At 28.4% G+C, this 21,276-nt stretch overlaps 2 protein-coding genes across 2 annotated transcripts in view; both read right to left on the bottom strand.

Moving 5' to 3' along the window:
* Positions 1 to 1,871: 1,871 nt before the first annotated feature.
* On the bottom strand, positions 1,872 to 8,460 carry LOC119681225 (facilitated trehalose transporter Tret1-2 homolog). Its single transcript, XM_038094350.1, has 5 exons — positions 8,341 to 8,460; positions 4,960 to 5,252; positions 3,303 to 3,494; positions 2,921 to 3,229; positions 1,872 to 2,859 (listed from the first exon to the last, which is right to left on the bottom strand). The coding sequence occupies exons 2-5, from the start codon at positions 5,231 to 5,233 to the stop codon at positions 2,075 to 2,077; spliced, it is 1,560 nt and encodes a 519-aa protein (XP_037950278.1). The 5' UTR covers positions 5,234 to 5,252; positions 8,341 to 8,460; the 3' UTR covers positions 1,872 to 2,074.
* A 4,122-nt stretch (positions 8,461 to 12,582) lies between these two features.
* The window catches only part of LOC119681224 (facilitated trehalose transporter Tret1-2 homolog), a 13,668-nt gene continuing 4,974 nt past the window's right edge, over positions 12,583 to 21,276 (bottom strand). The window contains exons 2-5 of the mRNA XM_038094348.1: positions 14,692 to 14,984; positions 13,994 to 14,185; positions 13,625 to 13,933; positions 12,583 to 13,565 (exon numbers count right to left, since the gene is read on the bottom strand). Coding sequence (XP_037950276.1) covers positions 12,781 to 13,565; positions 13,625 to 13,933; positions 13,994 to 14,185; positions 14,692 to 14,965 — 1,560 coding nt within the window. The 5' untranslated portion in view covers positions 14,966 to 14,984 and the 3' untranslated portion in view covers positions 12,583 to 12,780. The remainder of the gene's footprint in view (positions 13,566 to 13,624; positions 13,934 to 13,993; positions 14,186 to 14,691; positions 14,985 to 21,276) is intronic.

The raw sequence follows: 21,276 nt of genomic DNA, 5'->3' as shown, positions 1-21,276 counted from the left end.
GTATATAATAAAATAATTTTTTCATTTGAGAAAATTAAGTTTTGTATTAAAAATAATTCAATTATATTTTAAATATTTAATAAATATGAGTATAGCACATAAATAACTTATTTAAAGTGTTCTTTAAAAATGTTTATATACAGATTGATTACTTTATACCAGGGTTGTCCAAAGTACGGCCCGCGGGCCACATGCGGCCCACGACAATTACAAAATTTTTTTTTGGTGTAGTAGTAAAAGTACATTATTTAATTTTTATAGTATACCAAATAAAAGAATTTAAATTGATAAATTGATAAAACTGAATTTAACATTATAACCATATTTTTATTTTTGTTGAAAACAATTATGTATGTATGTAATTATGTACGTATGTATTTATTTCTGCGGTCCTACAATCTGTACAGTGATTTATATTGGTCAGCGATAGCAGCTGGTCTAGACATCCCTGCTTTATACTACGCTATGTACTGAAATACTAATGAATCCCATTTATACAAATAAATGACTAAAATCATTTTGACCGTATTCAGCAGACAATTTTATGGTACTTTAAATGAAAAATAAGTTTGTGCTTTTTAATACCATACCAGTTAAGCGTCTAAGAAGTTTTCTAATTATTTGAGGCTATATCTCTGGAAGACTTACTTACTTCTCCTTGTCAGGCACAAAATAAATCATCTTCATTATCAGATAAATGCACTTTATCTCGAATAGTGCACTCTATATTGGATCCAAGATTGAAGCTGTTTTTGGTTTGTCCGTATAAATCAAGAATTTGGAATACTTCTACAAAATGTAGTCTAGCGACTACAAAATCACAAGATTTTGAGGGAGATGCACGGGTCCATTTCTGGAGATTTGTCTGTTAACAAGTCTACTGAAATCATGACAAAAACCATCATCATGAGTGTTCAATTCTAACTTCAATAAATATCGATTGGCAAAAACTAAGTTCTTATTAATGATGTATAACTTATATGTTTTCTGTTACACTGGTATATAGGACTATTCAAATAGGACTATTTATAAATATAATAATTTTATTTTGTAAAGATTAACTTTATTATTAATAAAGGCTGTATCAATGCAATTCAATTCTTTTTGATATCACTTTTTTGTTGGAAATAAATTTCTCTTCATTGAACATCCTTTTTAAATATAGAAGCAGTAAATAGTGATTGACTAATATTGAGGATTAGGAAAGAATTAGTTAAGAGTAGTTTATGAAAATTGCGCATCGTGACCAATAATCTTCGCTTTGCTGTTGTTCAAAATAATTTCACAAAATTTTCTTGTTTGTAGTCAAAACACAATTCGAATATACGGAGCGTTTTGTGTCATCGGTTTTTTACGACCAAATTGAAAACTAATCGAAATCGATGAAGTAAAATTTCCATAACACCTTTAAATTCATGACTGGATTTGCACAGTATGTTTTTCGTCTAAAAAGCAACTGTAAGTGGATGACTAAATTATAGTACATATTGTTAGAAGGTAAACAATTTCTGAAAATCATATATGTACCTATTTTCCATGATTGGAGTTACTTTTTGATTCATTTTGGGACATACAGAGAGAATGCATTATTTTTATATGTTTAAAATAAATATATAATTATTATTATATTGTTTATGACTATTATGACTATTGTTTGCTGTAGAATTTCTATATGTCCAAGACTGAAACAAACTTTTTTAATAACAACTGTAATTTAAATATTTATTTGCACTAAAAAACATCCCGCATATCTAGTTATTTTTTTCAAAAACAAGTTTTTGTCGGTTCTAAACCGCATCTTATATCAAAATGAATAACATTAATAAAATTATATATATATATATATATTTATTAATACAATATACTTTATTAAATTATTTAAAAATATATGGCCAATTTGCTATTTATCACAGTCTAATTAAAAATTCGTTCTTAAACTCAAAGTTAAAGTTTTTGGGTAAGCCATTCGTTGCTAGAAACAAACCGAATTGATGCCTGTTATATCACGTTTAGTATCCTTTTTTCGAATGTTGAGTTTTCATATCAATTATTCAACACATAAAATTTTTGCAACTTATTTAATGAAAACATCCCGCATTTCCACTGGTGCTGACGAACGAGAATTTCGTAACAATCTATGGCGAAATTCGTCTTCTATTTGAAGTAGTGTCCGGCCTCGGGTCTCTGGCAAGAAAAGGTATATAAATATTGTAGCTAAAAAAGCCATCACACCATAAACCACAAAACAATATTCATTGCCAATCGCTTCCTTCATAGATGGATATATTTTAATACATAAAAATGCCAAAAACATACCCACAGCTACGGTTATTCCAGAAGCAGGACCACGTACTTTTTGTGGAAATAGTTCTGAGATCATAAAGAATGGCAATGTATATAAACCGAGTGTGCTGAGCAGTATAAACCCTACAATTGCTATAACAGGCAAAAATGGCACCTTGCTTAACCACTCAGACCAGCTTTGTGCAGCTAAAAGAAACATACAGTAACACATCCCTAATGATGATATAATGCCAGAACGTCTTCGACCCCATTTTTCTAATATTATTCCCATTGGGCAAGTAGTCAATACACGCGTAACTCCAATGAGTACAGCACATAAAAATGGATCTATTGTGACACCAGCTTCTGTAGAAATTTGCACTGCATAAACGATCACCACAAAAATTCCAGTTGTTTGTTGGAAGGCAAAGAGTGTTATTAGAATTAGTAAGGGTTTATACACCTCGGGTAATTTTAATGAACGAAAAAATGATGGTTTCTTTTCTCCAACACCCAATTGTATTGAATTTTGTAAAATATTGAATTCTGCTTCAACTTCTGTATTTGTAATTAAACCTATAAATAATCAAATTTCATTAATATATGAGCTGTTTTAAAAGCAATTTGAATTATTTACCAGACTTTTCCAATCCTCTAAAATAATTCATGGATGCCTTTGCCTCTGCAATACGTCCTTTAGAAATCAACCAACTAGGAGTTTCTGGCATTGGTATCACACAGAGTAAGGAAATAATTTGATAACCACTACAAATCACAGCAATTAATTGCCAGTCATCACGTATGAAGAATCCTAATAAATAAATTAATGTAATACCAGAGGCCACAGCAATCGATGTGCCCAATATAAGCCGACCACGTATTTTGGGCATACTTATTTCTGCTGCATATACTCCTACCGGAGCACCAGACATACCATTCGTTATACCTGTATAACGAGGTATTTAAAAGTAAAATTTTTAAATGACGTGAAATATTTATTTTTATACGTCCATAGTTACCTATAACAAGTCGCGATATCATTAACATCAAATAGGCAGTTTCAGTATTGAAATGTATAGATAATGCCATTAGCAGCCATGCAATAATTGCGAACATATTGAGTAAGTACAATGTACGTTTTCGTCCTAATCTATCTAGTATTAGTGCGCAAAGCAGCCCACCTATAGGACAGGAGAGCATGTTTAAGGAAGCTATAAATGTAAAAACATATTATTTAAATATATAATTAAGATAATAAATATGTTGTTTAAGAAAAACTTTTTTTTAGTGATTAAATATAATATATAATATATTAATCATTGTTATAATAATTGTTTCTGTAATTAATTTACAATTAAATTGTAATGCCAACATTTCATGTTGGTGTAATCCACTCGGCTTATATAAAGTATATCCTAATCAATTTAATGAGCGTTTAAAAAAATAATATAAATATATACTAATACTTTAATAAAAAAGGACATTAATATTTTTGAAATTAAAATTATAAAGGTTTTATCAGTACACTATTTATATATACCTTCTGATAAAAAAGGAACGAGAGGCCTATTTTTGAATTCCCGCGCTTATCCAATCGGTAAATTTTTTTTATTTTCACGCTGGCAACACCATACACATTCTGTCAAAGTTTAACGCATATCGTACAATTAGTTTTTGTTTGGCGTCATACAAAGAAGTCGAAAAATTTTCATGTGGCGATTTTTACAATGGATCAAAAATTAGAACAGCGTGCGTGCATCAAATTATGTGTTGCAAATAGATTCAAGTGTGCCGAAACTGTTAAAAAATGTTAATAAGGCCTTTGGTGATTTGTGTGTGTCGCAACCACGAGTACATGAATGGTTTAAAAGGTTCAAAGACGGTCGTACAAGCTTGGACCATGATGAGATCTCTGGCCGCCCAACAACTTCTGTTACTGAAGAAAACATTGAATCGGCGGAGCAGATCGTGTTAGAAAATCGTTGTGAACCGATTACAGAGATTGCAGTGTTGTTAGGCATCTCATATGGATCGGCCGAACACATTTTAACTGACGTTTTGGGTTTGAAACGCGTCGCATCTCAACTGGTGGGAAAAAAGCTGAATTTCATTCTAAAAAAGCCGCAGTTTTTAGCCAAAAACTTCACCAATATCATCAAGCAAGCACCGTACTCTCCAGATATGACCCCGCGTGACTTTTTCCTCTTCCCCCGACTCAAATTGCCATTGCGAGGAACGCATTTTGAGACCATAAGGTAAGGTAAAAATCGCCACACGAACATTTTTCGACTTCTTTGTATAGACGCCAAACAGAAACTAATCATACGATATGCATTAAATTTTGACAGAATGTGTATAATAGTGTTGCCAGCGTGAAAATAAAAAAAAATGTATCGATTGGATAAGCGCGGGAATTCAAAAAATTAAAATTCTCGTTCTTTTTTGATCACAAGGTACATTTATAGCATTTATTGTCAATTGCGTCACTTATTTAATATTACGAAAAATATTATAGATATCTTTAAATTTTAATAAAATTTTTAAAGCATACAATTTATTAATTTTATAAAATAAAAAAAGATATTTTTTAATCATATAAGCAATTTGATGAAATCTTATAATATTTAATTAAATTTTCGCAATATTTTTTTAGATATACTTATTTTTATGACTTACCAAACCACGAAGATTGCGATAGAGTTAAATGAATGCTTTCATTGGGATCTGTAAGTTGTCTTAATGTAACTGTAGGTAAACCGAGAGCCATACCACCCGAAAGTATGCCGACATTACCGAGTATAACCATGATTTCTTGACGTCTTACCGCACAGTTCTGCTCACCCAATGGTTTTCTATCAAATGATCCATTAAGACCAGAGACAATTTGAGGTTGTCTATTACTTCGCAAAGGTTGAAACTCATTCGGTTCATTATTAGTTCTTGAATTCATTGTTCGTTATTTTGCTCAACTATAAAATTGAAATTAAATTGTTAAAATTTATTAATTAAATTACAAATCAAAATGAAGTTTTTAAAATTTGTTAAAGTTTATATTTATAATAATTCAATTTTTATACATATTGATTTATATTGCTTACAAAAATAACTTAACGGTGATAATAGATACTTTGTTGTTTGAAGAGAATAAATAATTATTTTACTACTTCCTAATAAACCTTTGTCACACAATCTGATTATACAATTGATGATGATATTACATTTCATGATGGTCAACCATAGATTTATTAAACAATTATTTAGAATACAGGGTTACACTTAAAATTTTTATATTTAATTTTTCAAATTAATTTAAATTTTACTAATAAAATTTCTTGGAACTATCGGTAATTTTATAAAAACTTGAAAATAATATTAGTTTTTGATTTTGTATGTATTATATTGTTAATAAAAAAAAAATATTAATTTTTTTTTTGAAGAAAGGTTTATCAAATAATATATTTTACTAGAAAAATTTTTTACATTTGAGATTGTTGCTAAACCAGAGATTCGGAAGACACTTTGATATCACGCTGTATTTATAATGAAAATTACAAAATACCAGATGTAAGCAGTTATTGAATTTATAAATATGAATAAATTTTTTTTATATGTATTTAACATCTTCTCATACCAGTTAGGTGTTATCTACAGCATTTTAGTATGAGATGATTCATCGTATATGTAATAAGTTACAAAATTAGAGAGATAATATTACTTGAACGATCTATGACAGTATGTATATATAACCCCATATATCTTTAATATCAGTCACTTTTAGTTACATATGCCATACTTATGTTTAAATTTAATTTTTAAGAACTGAAAAGTCGACAAGTTTATCTCTGGCTATAAATTATTGTATTATCTTTGTGGAAATAAGCAACGTACAAATCTATCATTTTCATTTTTTGGTTTTATTTCTTCGGTGCAGTTGGGAACTAATATTATAACTATTATCACTACTCACAGCTAACATTAAAGTTTTGTAAAAGGTCCCGTAATATGTATCCGTCTATTAATAAAGAATATAGCCAACAGATTTTCATAAAAATAATATGGATAAATTGGAATTGCCCTATTAAATAGTTACAGGAAGTCCTTTAGGGTGTATCAAGAAATCACATCATCAAAAATAACTAAAAGAGTTTTAAAAACTAGATTTTTATAAGATATTTTTTTAAATTCACTTCTATATTCCTATATTCTTGTATATTTTTATTATAAAATAGATGTAATATATTACTCAAAGATCATATTTAAAAAAAATTATATTAAACTATTTTGTTAACTGATTTCAAATTAAACGTTTCAAAATTGGTGATTTTTAACATTATAAGCTTATAAAAAAAAAGCATTCTTAATCAAAAGTATTATTTAATAATTTATATGGTTAATTATAAGATTAACATTATAAGATCATTATCACATCATTATAAGAATAGATCGACTCTTTCATTTCAATATGGTTGTTCTCATCTAAACAAATAGAGAATCACCTCTCAAATGTGACGAATATCCAATATACATATCTAATGTAGAATTAGAAATAAGCGGGGTTCTAGCTCCCAACGGAGCAGAGCACTGCGACCAGATTGATCTTTTGTGCTGCAACTGGCCCTAACCGAACAGAAGACATTCCGCTTTTCGAATGAAAGCCAGAATGTCTTCCGTGGAGGACCTCCTAATGTCAGAAGGAGATGTCTAATGTAATGAACGACAAAATTCTGTCATTGACGATTTTATATATCGAATGCACAATACATTATATACAGTAGTTGGAAAGAATAGTTTTGTGTAAGACTTGATTTATATGACATGTATTAATTCGACAAACTTATTGATTAATGCTTACATTTTTTTAACAGATTACTATGAAAAGGTATATATATACCCACAAACTAACGTACAGTCATTTAAGTTCATCGCTAATATTGTATCTGGTAAATCAAGTTTATGTGTAATTTTTCTTTCATCACATAAAAAATAAGAATTATCGTATTTTTAATTTTGTGTACATTTTATTTTAAATTATTTATTACAACTTGAAAGATTTATTTCATTTGAAATTTTATATTGCATCCAAATTATTTTTTTGCTAAGCCTACAATTGTTTAAAAAAGGATAATAATCAAGCTTATAAGGTAAGGCTTCACTTCTTATTATTATTTCAATTTTAAAATGTTTTTTAACAATAACCTGAAATAAGTTCCTATTTTAAATCAAAAACCCACAAACGATATATGGTGGACTTTGTTAAAGATTTATTTTCGTTTGTTACTTTTAGTTGAAACTAAGATAACATTTTTTTTGATTAACATGTTTATCATATATTATTAAAATTTATATAAATTATTTAAAAATTTGATAAAAACACGACACTAATTTTTATTATTTTAACACTTTATGCTTTGGACCAGAAGGGAATAAAATTAAATTTTTATTTTTTTTTTTAATTATTATTTATTTATCAAATTTTTTTTATAATTTTTTTAAATTGTGATATATTTAGAATCTGTTAAATGTGCGTTTTGGTTTATTATTTTCTAAAATTATTAATATTATACATAATTAGCAAGTAATGTGTTAAAAGTGTGACTAAAGTTGTTGATTAAAAAATTAAATAAAATTGATTTCTGTGAAAAAGCAAAGAATAACTATTATAATAACAATAATATGTTATTTGCTGTACGGTTCACACTATTAATGACTTTATATGCATATTCAACTAATTATTAATAAAGCACAATAAAAATTTATTTCATTTAATAATTATTTCATTTTAATAATGAAATTTAATTTAAAATTATTATAATAATCTTATGAAATTAAAATTGAAGTGTACACAGTTTTGTATAAGAATTCTATTTTTTATGCAATAAATATATCTTTATTAATATTATAGAATCTTTAACTTTGTCATTCGCACGATATCACAACCCATATCACAACCAAAGTACAACAACAATCATTAAAAGAAAATTTCAAAAATTTTTAAAATGTCGTACTTTTGCATTTAATTAAATTTAGTTATAAAGAAAAAATTGTTTGAAAACCAACCGTTTAGAACAAATCGCAAAATCCAACTAAAACTATTTTTTATATATGCACGAATTACAAACAATAATAGATAGATTAAACAAAACGATCGTTTAAGCGTCAATGTCTTCAGTTGTTGCACGATCGGTACTTGAAGAACGATAAACGCACGCTTTCAGCAAAATACTAACTGCATGAACTTGTTTAACATATGGAAATCCTTTTGAAGATACTTTTCTTATCACTATCGCATACATTTAGTAAGGAAAAGAAAAATACAAGAGCACTTAACGATATAAGTAATTCCCTCTCTTGAAGTTTAAATGTTTTGAATTTTGATAAGAGTCTATGCATTTAATTTTTTATTATATTTGTTTGTTTATACATGCTTCTGTACTTATATTATTTTTAACTAATTAATAATTTATTTAGTTAAAATTGTGTCATACTGTTAAGTATCTTCAACCTTCGAAACAAATGTGCTTGTGTTAAATGTGTTTGTCTATGAAAGATTTAAATAACACAATGTAATATTTTAATCAAAGTTTATATATAAGATCTTAAAATAAATATAAGTATTGCGTATACTCATGTATTTTACAGAGAAACAAGAAATGCGTTTCGTTATAATTATTTACAGTTAATTAGATGTTTTAAAATAGTAGTTTGCCTATAACTTTCTTTTATAATTGTAATATGGTACTATTGGTAGGATGATTGCTTCACAGTTCGTACGAACTGTTAATTAATTAAGTCCAGTGTGTGCGCTTTGAAACTACTAAAGTTTGTTAAGTTTCCACTAGCTGTTTCTGATATTTGAAGAGCTGTTTACCTAACGTAGGTTGTCTCTGCCTGTAGAGACAAAGACATGTACAGAGGAAGTAAAGAATAGTTTAATTTTTCTTCGACTGGTCGCAGCTGTAATAAATAGCATTGTGAGGGATTTCCATTTTAACGGCCTGCTATCAAACTGGGTAGAAGTGAGTAATTACAGCAGTCAATCAGTCTGACGGGATGTCCTTCTACGAGTATTTCTATTGATCTATTGATCTATGTTATAACACTAATTCTTCGCAAATACCATCTGTTTGAGGTAACAGTATTATTTTAATTAAGGTTATACTTGCAAATACAATTAAATACTTTTATAAATCTTTCTGATTGTTTGCAAATATTTTTTACGTATGCGTATACGTACTAGGGTCACCTAAGCTATAAGGTTATGAAAAAATTTGTTTTTATTTTGGTTACTACCCTCTAAAATTGTTTAAATATTAAGAAAAAACTATTCCACATAAAGTTATTGATAAATCGAATGATATAAATAACGCTCATAGAGTCTCAAATTTAGAAAAATATCTTTTTTCACACTGTTCTTAAATTTTTGCGTTTATCAATTTTCAACTTTAATAATTGAAGTTATACTTATCTTTGTAACCTTTGAAACCATATAATGATACCGGTAAAATTTAAAAAAATTTGTTACCCAAATCACACTAGTACTCGCAATACTATGGTATAAGACCTTTTCAAGGAATATAAATGTAGGAAAAAGTATTTGCGAAGTTCTCTATGAAGATGTCCCAACTTTGAGTAGAAATAGTTTGTATTTATAAATATCTATACTATATTATTTGGAAATAATTGAATATTTATGTAGTTATATATTCCAAAAAATAGTTGCCAAGAATCTTTAAGCGATCTTGGATGCATGTCAATGACTGCATGATCACAAGCACCGGATTACAATATCAATTTTTATAGATATAGATTATAAATCTTTTAAAGTGATGGTACTAGTAATATAATACTAGTATTTTTGCTAGTATTCGAACAATTTTAGTTGATGATAAATAATATTAAAACATATATTCATTAATAATGACCAAACTATTGAATACAATTATATGTACGATATTACATGTAAATTAGACCATGTCTCTTATAATAACTTAAAAAAAGATTTTTTATTGAGTTTTGCTTCTACATTACGTTTTACTTTTATTATACTAATCGAATATGCATGTCAAATCTATCACTCTTTGTCATGTAATGCAATAAATAAATCAGTGAATTTGTTGTACTAATACAATTTATTGTAATGATTTATAATAATAAATCACATCGGAATAGACGTAATTTTATTTGAACTTGTAAAGCAATATCAATACAGTATATGCGGTTTTAATAATTAAAATGAAACATTCATATTCGTGTCTTCAAATACCTTTGGTGCTTTGGTGGTCAGATTTAAATTAATAATTAAAATTATTTGATACTTTTAAAACTTAACGATATTATAATATATTACCTTTTAGATCAGAATTTCCCAACTTCCGTTCATCATAAGTACCACTGGTCCGTAGTACAATAGTTTTTGTATTTAACGTAATTATTTTTGGAGTATATATAGTCCTTAGAAAACACATTGAATACTTTTCTGGACGGAGAACAATTATAGTTAAGGAACCCTCCTTCAAATTACACGGAAATCAATTTGTTGGGAGATGTCTTGAACTAAAAAATAGTCCGGAACAATATCAGCTTTTAAAATACAGAACTTTTATTGATTCTATACTTTATACGTGGAGTACAAAATGTTGCAGTTAAATTGCGACTGAATTCTCTTTACAAAATATTCATGAAATTTAAATAATCCTTTTGAATAAGAATATATATAAAAAGAAATAAAGTATCCACGTATCAAAAAAAAATCAAAAAACTACCTAGAATCTTATAGTATATACGTACTTATACCATTGGTCTGTACCAGGTGAATTTTACCCAAAGAAAAATAATGAGTTATTATTTTATTTGTTTCAATTAGAATATGGAATGAAATAGTCTATTAATACTAACTTATTAAACACTTACAGTCATTATTGTCATTGTTTAGAATATTATTTCTTGTTATAAAAATAATGTTATAAGAAAAATTAAGCCAATGAAGTGCATTTCAGGCTACACAATTACTATATTTACTACCACCAATAAATTATTAACCTGAATCTGAAAAGTAAATACGAGTACTATAAATTTGTTTAAAAGTAATATTATAGGAACATATGGTAGTAATTGATTACCATATATTTTTTCGAACTTATTAGGAACTACATTTTTAACTGTCTTGAAATTGAACAAATCAATTTTACCTAATTTGTATGGAAAATAATTTATTTGAATAAAAAATTTCTTTCGGATGTAAAAATTTTCCCACTAATACCGCTCTTTCCTATTCGATGTAGATATGTTATGTCGTACAACATAAAATTCTTAATTACTAATAGATATACAAAATATTAGCTAGTAAAGACTAAAAATAATTTTTGATCACGTTGCAAATCTATTGTTAGCAAATCTACTGTACTAACTGATATCTTTAATTTAATATTACATATATGGTATAGATAAAATAAAGTAATAGTAATTAAGGTAATGTATTGACAACCTGGTATTATAAAAGAAGAATTGACAAGAAAATTTTCCAACATTTCAAAAGTCATAAACTAATTATTACATTTAAGTTTCAATGTATTTTTCTATTAAATTCTAATTCCAAACATTGGCTTTAATTAACTGATTTCGATAAATCGAAATTTCGAAATTAAAAATTAGGAAACCTCCCTCAATAATTTAAAAAATAAGTTTTAATAACCAAAAAAAATATGATGTATTATTTTTAGAAACAAAACTAAATATCTTTCTTTAATTAAGGTATTATGGGTGATTTCACATATAATAGAACAGATTCAATAAACAAAATCTATGATTTAAAAATCGAATAAACTTTTCAGCCATGAGGGTCACTATTTATATTTTGAGCCTTCACAACACTGATTGTTCTCAACACTGATTGTGGATTATCAAGAAAAGAGTGTGACGATCAAATTACTTCCACTTACTTTTGATTTTAATCGTGGCTGTAGTTCGTATATAACGAAATTCCTAAAAAATCAGTTGTTGTACTAGGAAACAAACATGCTGTGCGACAATCTTGAACTGATTCTATTATCGTCATGCGACATGGTGTGAGATTGACGTTCAGGTGGAACCCTAGGCATTAGTTCCACTAGCATATATAAAATCTCGTATTTCGCAAAATATAATTATAATTCATTCGCAGCCCGATAGTTTCATTTATTTTGTGAAGCATGAATCTCTTAAACATAACCACATTAAGAAAGCACATTATACATATATTTATTTATTTATTTATATTAATATAAAGACATTTTTAACAGAATTTATCATTTATATTTGCAACTAAAAGTATTAAAGCGATTTTTTTATATTTATCACAGTCTTATAAACATATTTCCCAAAATTTGCTAAGTAAAACTAAATTTTTTAACTAAGTAATTACTAATAAGTAGCTCTTATATCTAATTAATCATAATCAATATCTATTTTTGGAATGTAGAGTTTTCATATTAAGTATTCGATATATAATTACTTATTAACTTATTTAATAAAAACTTCCCGCATTTCTACTGGCGCTGATGAACGCGAATTTCGTATCGATCTATGGCGGAATTCTTCTTCAATTCGAAGTAGTGTTCGTCCTCGAGTTTCTGGCAAGAAGAGATATATAAATATTGTAGCTAAAAAGGCCATCACACCATAAACTACAAAACAATATTCATTGCCAATCGCTTCCTTCATAGATGGATAAGTTTTGATACAGACAAATGACAAAAACATACCCACAGCTACGGTGATGCCAGAAGCAGGACCACGTACTTTTTGTGGAAACAATTCTGAGATCATGAAGAATGGCAGTGTATATAAACCGAGTGTGCTAAGCAGTATAAACCCTACAATTGCTATGACAGGCAGAAATGGTACCTTGTTTAACCACTCACACCAACTTTGGGCAGCTAAGAGAAACATACAGCAACACATCCCTATTGCTGATATAATACCAGAACGTCTTCGACCCCATTTTTCTAATATTATTCCCATTGGGCAAGTAGTCAATACACGCGTTACTCCAATGAGTACAGCACATAAAAATGGATCTATTGTGACACCAGCTTCTGTTGAAATTTGAACTGCATAGACGATCACCACAAAAATACCAGTCGTCTGTTGGAAGGCAAAGAGTGTTATTAAAATTAGTAAGGGTTTATACACCTCGGGTAATTTTAATGAACGAAAAAATGATGGTTTCTTTTCTCCAACACCCAATTGTATTGATTTTTGTAAAATATTGAATTCTGCTTCAATTTCTGAATTTGTGATTAAAGCTACAAATAAATATTTTATTGTTATTAAAATTCCTTTATGGAAAGCTAAATTTACATACCAGACTTTTCCAATCCTCTAAAATAATTCATGGATGCTTTTGCCTCTGCAATACGTCCTTTAGAAATTAACCAACTAGGGCTTTCTGGCATTGGTATAACACAGAGTAAAGAAATAATTTGATAACCACTACATATCAAAGCAATTAATTGCCAGTCATCACGTATGAAGAATCCTAATAAATAAATTAATGTAATACCAGAGGCCACCGCAATCGATGTGCCCAATATAAGCCGACCACGAATTTTGGGCGTACTTATTTCTGCTGCATATACTCCTACCGGAGCACTCGACATACCACTTGACAATCCTTTAGTTAAAATCTGTTTTTATTAAAGTTTTTAATTTAATTTCATATATGTACAATTACCTATAACAAAACGTGACATCATTAACATCAAATAGGCAGTTTCAGTACTGAATTGTATGGATAACGCCATCAGCATCCATGAAGTAATAGCCAATACATTGAGTGAGTATAAAGTACGCTTTCGTCCTAATCTATCTAGCAGCAGTGCGCACAGCAGCCCACCAATAGGACTTGAGAGCATGTTTAAAGAAGCTAAAAATGAAAACCAATTTAAAACAAATTCAGTAAAAGAGACATGAAAATGCTAAATTAATAAAGAGATTAGAGAGAGATCTTTATTATAAATATATTTATTTAATATTTTTTGTACATCTTAATGATAAATAATGCTCAGCATAGTTAAGTATTAAATAGATTGTACAAAAATAGACGCATATTTCCATAAGTATTATTATAATTATTATTCTCTTAATTTGCGCAACGGCTTTCAATGACTATTAATAGTTAGACATATTACCCAGTTTCTTAAATGTTATATATTTATATTTGAATCAAAAAAGTATGCTTTAAAATTTTTATAACCAAAATTTTATACACATTGGAAAGATGTTTTTCAACTTCTAGTAGATACTGTCATCCATTTAATGCTACAAAGTGTTTTGTTATATATTAATAACAATATATCCAATATTACTTTTGGATACTATTGTTAAATTATTCTTTTAATTAATTAATTGTTAATTATTTTTAAAACTCACCAAACCAGGTAGCTTGTGATGCTGTTAAATGTATGGCTTCATTGGGATCCGTTATTTGTTTTAGTGTAACTGTAGGTAAACCCAAACCCATTCCAGTTGCAAGTAGGCCAACATTTCCGAGGATCACCATAATTGCTTGACGTCTTATTGCACATTTTTGCTCACCTAACGGCTTTCTACTTAACGGCTTATGAAGGCCAGCAACAATCTGAGGTTGTCCATTAGTTCGCAAAGATTGAAACTCATTCAGTTCATTGTTAAGTTTTTCATTCATTTTTTGGTTTTTTAGTGAACTATAAAATGAAAATATCAAAATTTAATAATTTTTAATATGATTCTATAAACGATTCTATAATATTTAATTGTAAATTATAATTTATTGATTAACATTAACTAAATTATAATGACACCACACCTATATAATTGGCTTTTTAAACTAATTACTAAAAATTACAGAGTGAAACCCAGAATTTAGTTCTTATTTTTATATATATATTCATAGTTTATTTTTAACATTAATAAAACGAATTTTAATTACAACTTTAAATGGTTGGTATTTAAAAGGTCAATAGTTTAAAACGAATTAACATATGTTTGTATCCACTGGATCATGGTAAATAGATGTTACATCCTAAGAAGCAAACTCAAAAAAAAACTCCAAAAAATTTGACACAATTTCATTTAATTATCTCCAAAATTCTAAAAGTACTGTTCAAAATGAGAGGCGTAAAAAAATATAGGCACATCGTTAAATGTATTCGTCGTGTCATACTGATCCGGATTGTGTACATATGTGTGGTTTAACATTTTCCAATACGATCTTCTTTGGTCAATATATCACCTACTTATAATTGTGTATAGTGTCTAACAAATAATTACTTAATTCACCAAATATGTGTTTAAAATTTCCATTGTCTTATTTTCTGTTTAGAAAACTAATTGAACCTTTAAAGTATTGTCAAATAATCAATTAATTAATGGCAAACTTATATATTATAGATTATATCAGTGGCGTAACTACAGGGAAGCAACTGGAAGCAACGCTTTCGGGCCCCCGAATTTAGGGGGCCCCACTATAAATTTTTGTATTCATTGTATTTCTTTTTAATAAATTCTCAAAAGTGGGACGAAACGTTTTTTGTTGGAATAACTTCATATTGCATTTTATAAAAGATACGTAAATTTTAAATTTAACGTACATAATATGTATGTACTTCAAATAAAATATTAAACCTATTTATGAAATAAAAAAGTTTTTCAAAGAAAAATATGTGTCTTGATCGAGAGTTTATATGGAAGCTATATCTAAATTTAAACCCATTTGAAAATAATTTTGTACGTTGTCTTTTGCAAATATCAGTACTGTATACACCATATTCCATTTGAATACCTTTATTAAAAACGGAGAAACCTCATATTCGATTGTTAAGTTTACATATATCACAGCAGAAATAGACGTCCAATTTCAATCAAATCAAATGGTGAACAGGGTGCGCTCCCGAAAAGTATGTGTATAAAGTTTCATTCGAAGAGTTCAAAAGCTGAGAGAGTAGTTTGAACTGTAAAAGTATACTGATATATACTTAATGATATTTCCGAAGTTTCCATTAATGCGTTATGAAAATCTTGACAAACCTTTTTACATTTTTTCGTGTAAAGAGTATAAAAAGAGGGGCCCCTTAGTATGTTGGTAGGGGCCCCTTAGTTAGAATTTGCTTACAGGCCTAAAATATGTAGTTACGCCACTGGATTATATATAAAAATAAACAATTAAAATGGCATGAATTCGTTAAAAATATAAATTGAAAGCCACATGGGTTAATGACATCAATGATTATTAAAGTAATTTTAAAATTTACTGCAATAAAACCATAACACCATAAGTGGTATGGTTATGGACTGTTAAAGTCTCAAAATGTCGATAATTGCTGGAAAAGGCAAAGACAATATGCTACTATATACAACAATAGAAACTATTAAAAAAAAATAAAATATCAAGCACTGACAACTACGAATTTGTTTGGTGCACTAGATCTGCATAGATACCTTATGGTGACCAGCCCTACTTTCTAATATGTTAGCCTATGAGCCAATCCTTTTGAATAACATTATTAGATGTTAAATATTTTCATTTGCTTGAAAAACCAAAAGAAAATTCGGTTGTATGAAAGATAGACACTAAAGACTTTATTTATGGCAAATATTCTTGCTGATATCTGCATGCAATAAATCCATAACAAAAGCAAAAAAAATGTCATCATTTGCAGAGACGAGGAATTATAACTCTGACTTTAGGACATAGATTTTCAGTCATTTTGAGAACCATCTTGTACAAACCAATACTCACAGTAGTTTTATCCTTTTTTTTTTTTGCTTATCTGTGGACAATTTTAAGTCACACTAAGAATAACTGACTACGGGGCTTTATAATATGATGGATCTGATGTCTTTGTATCTGCCTGTGTTTATCAAATTTCGCTGTATTTTTAGGATGCTGAGTGTTGGATTATTGTGACTGTCAATTATATTGAACAGTTTCAGAACACGATCTTTAATGTATTTTTCGACTGAATCGACTCTCAGATCTCTGTGGAGATCTCTGCGCTCCTCTTACGTACGTTAACCAGTTTTCTTAAGGCAATATTTTGCCCTCTTTGAAGAATTTTTAAAGTTGAGTTTGGCGCTTGATAATTAATGCGTGCCCATCCAACCAATCTTTATTTACCACGGAAAAGATACTGAATTTAAAGTACACTCTCCACATCAATAGCAAAATACAATGTAGTAATGACAAAATAGGGCCTAAAAGTTATATAAAGTGCCCATATGTCCATCCGGTATATAAATTAACAAACATAATATAAAATAAAAATATTTTAAAAAAGCAAACAAATTTAAACTCAACAAGTCTCATTAGTATGTGATTTCGAATTCAGCCTGACAGCTATAAAATTAATCTGTGCATTCATTTGTAATAAATTATAGGCTATGTCAGCTTTTTCCAATTGTGTGAGATACTTGGATTACGTTAAAACCATTATACTCGTATAGTACTGTTTATACAGTGCTTATAATATATTAAGAACTAAAATTATATTATTAAAAAGTTTTAAGTATTTTTAATAATATATTAAAATTACATACTCATTCAATGATGAATGGATTATGCTTCTCATTATGAATCATTATATTTAATTCGTTTAATAAATATATTTCCTAGGTATGTATATAATTTTCAAAAAATTACAAATATGATGAATACAAATGAAATTTTATTCTATAATCATTAATTTATTGTATCATAAGCAATTAATTTAAAATCAATCAATTTAAATTTAAGTCAATGGGAATGCGGTAACAACGCTCATGAAGATGAATTCGATCATTCGCGCAACAATGAAATTTAATTGTTTTTAACAGATAAAAGCTACAAAAAAAATAATAAAAAAATTAAAAAATATACGTATGTGTAATAAAATTGTCATTAAATATGCACTATTAAAAAGTATTTAAATAAAGTAAAAAAACCATTCAAACGCATAAAGATTGAAGTGTATATTTAACAGTTGATGACATTTAAGTGCTTGAATATGAGTATTTGAAATCGAAATGATAGAACATGTCAGGAACTAAATATACTAGCAAAACATGCAATAGTGTTTTCATTATAAACTAAGTAAACTTCATAAATTTTTTTCAAATGAAATAGGAATGAAATGTTCATATATATAATAAGGTAGAATATTATTTATATTATTGTACGGCAGAATTATGGTGTGAAATTGCCTTATATTTTATAAACTAAGTAAACATCATAAATTTTTTACAATAAAATGAGAATGAAAAATTCATATGTATACTTAATGAGCGAAATATCTTTCAATTATGTAAATATAGCACTGAATGTATTGTAAAATATAAAAAAATGTAGTAGAAATTTCAGGTATAAGTCCACATTTTTATGTGTTAAAAGAGAAAACTAGCGTAGAATCATACAATACTAAGAGTACTATTTTACATAAAGTCAAATTTAATTATAAATAAATTATTGGTGCTTCTTCAAATTAAATACTTGTATAAATAATATACAATAGCACAGAACTTAAAATGGAAAATATAATCTATAGATTACCTAGTAGTGGGGCTATTGAATATTATTTATTATTGATTCAAAAAAATTCGTAGAGCGCTAACAAAAAATTATAGAATTTTACTTAAAATATAAATTGACAATAACATATTAAATTGATATATTAAATTGACATCAACTTCATTTTGTGATAGTCAACATCAAGAGATATTGACGTGTATATAATAAAAATGTATATATCACGTATTAGGTATTTAGCACATAATTGTTTTACAAAAACATTAAAAATCTCAATTCCGATAACGCAACGACCATTAGAACAAATAACAAGATGTCTAGTCAGCTGGCCGTTGCTTCTGAAATACGACAAGGCGACTATTTAAGCCCTATTTTGTTCAATCTTATCATGGATAAGATTACTGCAGATGTGAAAGGTGTGGCCAGAAGGCACAAACTAAGAAATTAAATAAAAATAGATTTGACGCTGCCACCTCCACCTCGAAAACAAAGTCCCTAACAATCGAATTGAGTATACGATACTCCTACAGAGCAGATCATAGAATTTAACTACCTTGGAACTAATATAACATCATCAAAGATCCCAAGTGCTGAAGCTACGGTCCAAGTAAACAACGCGGGTTGCATAGTAGGTTGTCTTAGAGATACAATAAGGCGAAACAAATATCTAAGCGTAAGATGAAAAATTTGAATATATAAGACGTGCGTTAGACCTATATCAACGTATGCCATTGATACAAGAGCCGATATGAAAACCACTAAATATACTAAATATAACACTTAAAATCTTCGTTGCTTTCTACTCAATGAATCATTATACTTTCGCAACCTAGTGAATATACTTTGATATTTCCTTCTTATCACGTGCAAACTTTTTATAAATATTAAACTCGTCTTGTGCATTAATAACACAGTCACGAAAAACCGGATCCCACATTTTAAGCAAATGTCCATACTTTTGTCACAGTTATTGTTTTACCAAAATTAAGATAATTAACTAAATTATATTTCCAGACTCGTTCAAATAAAAAACAAAAACAAATAAAAAATTAGTTTCTGTCGCTGTGCAAAACAATAAACAAATCAATTGCTCCAATACATTCCCAAGACTCAAATTAATTTTTGGAAAACCTATTCAGAACTGCCAAATCGTGACAACAAATTTTTCTGAAGTCTATTTTTAAATATTTTTAATAGATATTTTTTAGTATTTGTAACAATATAATCTTATGTTCAGAAACTTTTTAAAAAATATCTTAAATATATGACGCATCTCTTGATTTTCGACAACACTTGACACAAATTTAGATATTAATTTTTTCTTTTATTTACTTTACTTGTATAAGAACTATATTTTAAATTAAAAAATATAGTTTTTATTGAAATGAAGAATTTTACAAATAGATATTTAGTTTATAAAGACGTTTTTTGAACAGTAAGTAAATACAACAACAAAATTTATTTTTTTATTATATTAATTAATTGAATTTTCCGCTGACCATATAGCTGTTTCGAGTATTGCCAAATACCCATTACCAGTGGTCTTGGAGTTATTTCTTGTAATTATCGTAAATAATTATTTAAGACCGCAAGTAACAGGAATCGAACTCGTGTCCTGCCAAATTTGAAGCTCAGAGTCAGCGCTCTTTAACCAACTGATCCAAAGCCGTACTTGACTTTTACATTGTGACCGAAAAGTTTTCGGGAAATTTTAAATAAAACGCAAAATTCTTAATCTTCATCAATATTTATTTTATCTCCTTCAAAATATGCTCCATTAGAAGCAATACAAAGATGCCAGACGTTTCTTCCAATCATCAAAACATTTTTTAAGTAGGCGCTTTCCGGTATGGCTTTGAGTTCCCTCTGCGAATTCTGTTTTACGTCTTCTATGGATTCAAAACGCGTTCCTCTGAGTGGTAATTTGAGGTTGGGAAACAGGAAAAAGTCACACGGTGCAAGATCAGGTGAATACGGTGGCTGTTCGATGGTATTTATTGAATGTTTGGCCTTAAAATCGTTGATAATGTTGAACAAATTGAGGTGAATCGGAACAAGCCGGGCGTTGACACGTCGCATACACAAATTGTCCACCAAAATCAAACGAGCCATCTCACGACCGATGCCTAGCTCTCGTGCTATCTCTCTAACACTCACATGAGGATTTTTGAACACGATTTCCTTTGCCTTTTCAATGTTTTCGTCGGTGGTAGAGGTCGAAGGTCGTCCAGAACGCGGCATGTCTTCGACGGTCGTACGACAGTCCTGAAAGGCTTTGTACCACTCATAAACTTGAGTTTTCGATAAAACTGATTCCCCATAAGCCTTTTGTAGCATTCGCAACGATTCTGCACACGAAATTTCGTTCGAAAAACAAAATTTGATGCAAACTCTTTGTTCAATATTTTTTTCCATTGTTTTTTTCGCAACGCACTACTGAGGTGAACTGGTTTCAACAGCTGCCGTAAACGAACTGT

This window comes from Teleopsis dalmanni, chromosome 2 (assembly GCF_002237135.1).
Source record: "Teleopsis dalmanni isolate 2A chromosome 2, ASM223713v2, whole genome shotgun sequence".
Lineage (NCBI taxonomy): Eukaryota > Metazoa > Arthropoda > Insecta > Diptera > Diopsidae > Teleopsis > Teleopsis dalmanni.
Note: the sequence above shows the minus strand (reverse complement) of the source record. Positions and strands in the feature narration are given on the sequence as shown.

Bases quoted from the DNA above. Each gene is read 5' to 3' on its own strand.
- LOC119681225 (XM_038094350.1), bottom strand. From the start codon at position 5,233: ATGAATTCAAGAACTAATAATGAACCGAATGAGTTTCAACCTTTGCGA. The intron at 3,495-4,959 runs GTAAGTCATAAA...TTACATTTATAG, and splicing joins ATCGCAATCTTCGTGGTTTG to CTTCCTTAAACATGCTCTCC. The intron at 3,230-3,302 runs GTAACTATGGAC...CTCGTTATACAG, and splicing joins GATATCGCGACTTGTTATAG to GTATAACGAATGGTATGTCT.